Source organism: Peromyscus eremicus, unplaced genomic scaffold (genome assembly GCF_949786415.1).
Source record: "Peromyscus eremicus unplaced genomic scaffold, PerEre_H2_v1 PerEre#2#unplaced_1737, whole genome shotgun sequence".
Taxonomy (NCBI): Eukaryota; Metazoa; Chordata; class Mammalia; order Rodentia; family Cricetidae; genus Peromyscus; species Peromyscus eremicus.
In genome coordinates, this window is record NW_026735972.1 from 43,268 (window position 1) to 47,508 (window position 4,241).

At 54.0% G+C, this 4,241-nt stretch overlaps 1 protein-coding gene across 1 annotated transcript; it reads left to right on the top strand.

Moving 5' to 3' along the window:
- The first annotated feature begins 432 nt into the window (after window positions 1-432).
- On the top strand, window positions 433-3,629 carry Clpsl2 (colipase like 2). Its single transcript, XM_059253130.1, has 3 exons — window positions 433-693; window positions 1,612-1,734; window positions 3,465-3,629. The coding sequence occupies exons 1-3, from the start codon at window positions 604-606 to the stop codon at window positions 3,558-3,560; spliced, it is 309 nt and encodes a 102-aa protein (XP_059109113.1). The 5' UTR covers window positions 433-603; the 3' UTR covers window positions 3,561-3,629.
- Window positions 3,630-4,241: the final 612 nt, after the last annotated feature.

The following is a 4,241-nucleotide window of genomic DNA, read 5'->3' on the forward strand; positions in this document are numbered from 1 at the left end:
TCCCAGCAACCTCATGGTGGCTCACAACCATCTGTAATGAGATCTGGCGCCCTCTTCTGGCCTGCAGGCTGAACACTCACTGTATACATAATAAATAAATAAATCTTAAAAAAAAAAAAAAAAAAAAAAAATCAAAAACAAAAAACCCCAAAAACAAAGTAAAAAGATTTATTCTCGGTGTGTGGGTGTTTTGCCTGAAGGTCTGTCTGTGCACCACACGTGTGTCTAGTGCCATCGAGGTCAGAGAAGGTTGTGTCAACCCAGAACTGGAGTTTCAGATGGTTGTGAGCCAGTGTTCTTAACCACTGAGCCCTGCCCCCTGGGGAACATTTTAAAATAAGTTTTTATTTACAGTTTGAAATCTGTGTTTGGAAGAAGCTCATATGAGGCCCCCAAGGTTCCACAGCATAAATGACCTGATGACCCAAAGCTTTTTCCTCTGTCCCCTCCAGAGCCCGACAAGGTCTAAGCTGGGAGGCAGTGATCCTCATTTCACATCCTTTGAGCAGGACAGTCTGTGACCATTGGGCCCACGCTGGCTGGCCACCACCCCCACAGGGATTTATTCCCAGCAGTGTTCAGGAACCTTCGGCCACCCAGGCCATGGCCTTCACCCAGGCATTAGCCACCACGCTGGCACTGCTCACCGGGATCCTGCCACACAATGTCAGTGAAAACTTGGACCGTAGAAAGGTGAGCAGTGTCCCCCGACTTCCTCTGTGACGAAAGGGTGGGGGCTGAGGGCAGCAGACAGCTTGCAGCCTCCCTTCAGTGGGGATCCAGGCCTTGGCTGGAGGTGTGGGGGGACCCCAGATGCACTTTACAGGCCTGGTCAAGTTCCATTCACCTTTCCTAGGCCTGACCAGTACCCCTGGTCCCGGCCTCATCTGCTCTCTCAGCCCTGGGCTCAACACCCCTCCCTTCCCCCTCCATCCCAAGCCCTCCCTACCTGCTGATTCTGGGTCCTCTCCTCCTAGATGCAGAGTCTTTCTCCCCTCTATTTTTAATTCTAAAAGTCCCTTCGTTCCCTTCCCTCCCTCCCTCCCTCCCTCTCTCACTCTCTCCCTTCCCTCCCTCCCTCCCTCCCTCTCTCACTCTCTCCCTTCCCTCCCTTCCCTCCCTTCCCTCCCTCCCTCCCTTCCCTCCCTCCCTCCCTCCCTCCCTTCCCTCCCTTCCTCCCTCCCTCCATCCCTCTCAGTGCATGGCCATGACATCAGAAACATTGCAATGGAGTCCATTTTCTCCTCCGGTCTTTACTTAGTCTGGGGATTGAACTCAGGTCGCCCATCTTCCCAGCAAGCACCTTTGCTAGCTGAGCCATCTTGCTACCCCCTCTCCATTCCCATTAGCTATTCGAATTGTGGTCTGGGACTATTTCCCACTGTCATTGTTTGGGAGCCATGGAGGTGAGAGGTCAGGAAATGGGGTGCAGAGGGAACTGGCTGATCCCCAGGTCCTAACTCTTTTGCTCAATCAAGTCCCGCTTGGGAAAGAGGCTGCGTGGGGGGAGGTCCACGGTGACAGTCTCATGCCTGCTCTTCTTGGACAGTGCTAGGACCCCCTCCATCCCTCTGTAGACAAGAGCTGGTGACCCAGGGGCTGTCTCCACAGGCCAACGGGGACAAGTGTGTCCACCACTCCCAGTGCTTGAGTGACTGCTGCCTCATAGACCTGGAAAGAAGGGGGGCCTTCTGCACCTCCAAGTCTCGTATGGGCATGGCGTGCTTACCCCAGGTGAGAGACCAGCAAGCAGCGGAGGGGGAGGGGAGACGGTATGAAAAAAAAAAAAAAGAGAGAGAGAGAGAAAAACAAATGCCTCAGGGTTGGGGTTGGGGATTTAGCTAAGTGGTAGAGCATTTGCCTAGCAAGCTCAAGGCCCTGGGTTCGGTCCTCAGCTCTGGAAAAACAAAAACAAAAACAAACAACAACAACAAAAACCCACGTGCCTCGGCTCCCACCTCCTGGGATGCCCTTCCCCCACTATCAACCACCACCCCTCAGGCAGTCTCCTTCGCCGGGCGGTGGTGGCGGCACGCCTTTAATCCCAGCACTCCGGAGGCAGAGCCAGGCGGATCTCTGTGAGTTCGAGGCCAGCCTGGGCTACCAAGTGAGTCCCAGGAAAGGCGCAAAGCTACACAGAGAAACCCTGTCTCGAAAAACCAAAAAAAAAAAAAAAAAAAAAAAAGGCAGTCTCCTTCGTAAGCAGCATTCCCACGTCCTGGACAGCCTCACTCAGCTGTGAAGCTACAGCCTCACTCAGCTGTGAAGCTCACATTCCCCTGTGGCTGCCTCACTGCCCGCTTAGTGACTGCACATAGTAGATGCTCAACAAATGTTTGCTGAATGAGAACCTTTGTCCTAACACCCCTGATGTAAGAGGGATAGGAGAAGACACCTGCCCTGGCCTAGTCCCTATCTCTCCGCCACCATGACCTGGTTACTTGTGAGGGCCTCACGGCTAGCTGGGATCTCAGCTTTCTGGTGGGATCCAGGCTTATACCCTGGTTTCCTCACTTCCTGCCTTGGACCTCTCTGACCTGAAGTGGGACTAATGTGTCTGCCTCATGAAGGGGCTGGGGACGTTCACAGGGCTCACTCAACTGGAAGACACAAAGGCACAGGATGTCTTGTTCCTACTCCTTGGCCCTGGGCCCAAACTCTACTAGGGAGGAAGGACCCAGCCTCCATATCCCTGCCTGGTCCACCAGTGCCTAAAGGAACCAGCCACGGCTCCCACTGTGGCCTGGAGAACCTCTTTATCAGAGACCACTTGGTACGTCCTATCTCACTCACCATAATATGGAGATGAAAACAGTTACTGTTTTGGTTGGATTTCTGTTGCGGTGGTAAAACCACAACCAAGACAGCTCAGGGGAGAAAGGGTCTGTTACAGCTTACACTTCCAGGTCACAGTCCATCACCGAGGGATGCCAGGTAGGACCATGGGGAAAAGCTATTTCGTGGCTCACTCCCAGGCTCATGATTAGCTTTTTGGACCAGGTTCACCTTCCTAGGGATGGTGCTGCCCACAGTGGGCTGGCCCTCCCACATCAAGGCCAATCTGAGGGAGGCAATTCCTTAATTGAGGTCCCCCTCTTCCCAGGTGACTGTAGGTTATGCTAACAGGAAACCCGGGGACCAGGGGTGGGGGAGTGGAGCCTGGAGAGATGCCTCTTCAGTAGAGAGCACCTGTTCTGGCGGAGGCCAGGGTTCCATTCCCAGCACTCACATGGCGGCTCCCAACCACCTGTAACTCCGGTTCCAGGCGATCTAACAGGCATGTAAACACATAAAGGAAAATAAATCAGTCTAAAAAGAGCAACCAGGACAGCTGGTGTTGTCCCCCCTGGACAGAGGAGACGACCAAGGAGCCCAGGCTGTGCTCAGTCATATGACGTGGAACCTCGGGTTGGGCATCTCCAGGAAGTGTAACCCCCTCCCTTCACACCCTTCCTCGCCCACAGACCAAGGGGACCCTGAACATCATGTGTCCCTGCCGAATTGGCTTGAGCTGTCACTCCCAAGACCCCATGTGCCCCCGCCGGTGCCAAATGATTTAGAGGACCACACAGGCTGCTCATGGTCACTGCTGCTGCTCCCTCCCCAGGGGTCCCCTTCCCCAGCTGTCCCCACCCCCAGCACGCTTGCCCCCATCAGTTCCTGAACATTAAAGTCACTTCCTGGCTCTGGTCTCTGTCTGCCTTTTGTGGGAAAGCCAAAAGGGGAGACTGAGGCACCGAGTGCTTCTCCGGGGCTTTGTTTTTGCCTAACACCTTGGTGGGGCTGGGAGGGATGGAGTGATGGAGAGTTTCACGGGAGGGGGCAGGGCTGAGAGATGAGGCTGGGGGTGGGTGGTGGGGAGGGACAGGGTGGGGGAATATTTTGTGGGGGGAAGAGAAAGGTGAGGGTGGGTCATTGGGAGTATGTTTGTTCAAATGTGTGGGGATGTACAGATGCAAGAATGTGGGCCAAGAAATGGTTCAGCAGGTGTAGGCACTCGCTGCCAAGCCTGATGCCCGAGGTCAGTCCCCAGGTCTCACATGGCAGGAGAGAATGGAATCCTGCAAGTTATCCTCTGACATCCACATGTGCAGCATAGCACGTGTGTGTCACACACAAAATAAATTTTAAAACATTTTTAATGCAAGAATGTGAGACTAGAGAGACTGATTGACAGTTAACAGTGCTCCTGCTCATCCAGAGGCCCAGAGTTCAGTTCCCAACACCGGGTGGTTCACAAG

Excerpts from the sequence above, each read along its gene's own strand:
- Clpsl2 (XM_059253130.1), top strand. The coding sequence starts at position 604 with ATGGCCTTCACCCAGGCATTAGCCACCACGCTGGCACTGCTCACCGGG. Across the intron at positions 694-1,611 it reads AAAACTTGGACCGTAGAAAG|GCCAACGGGGACAAGTGTGT; the intron begins GTGAGCAGTGTC and ends CTGTCTCCACAG. Across the intron at positions 1,735-3,464 it reads GCATGGCGTGCTTACCCCAG|ACCAAGGGGACCCTGAACAT; the intron begins GTGAGAGACCAG and ends CCTCGCCCACAG.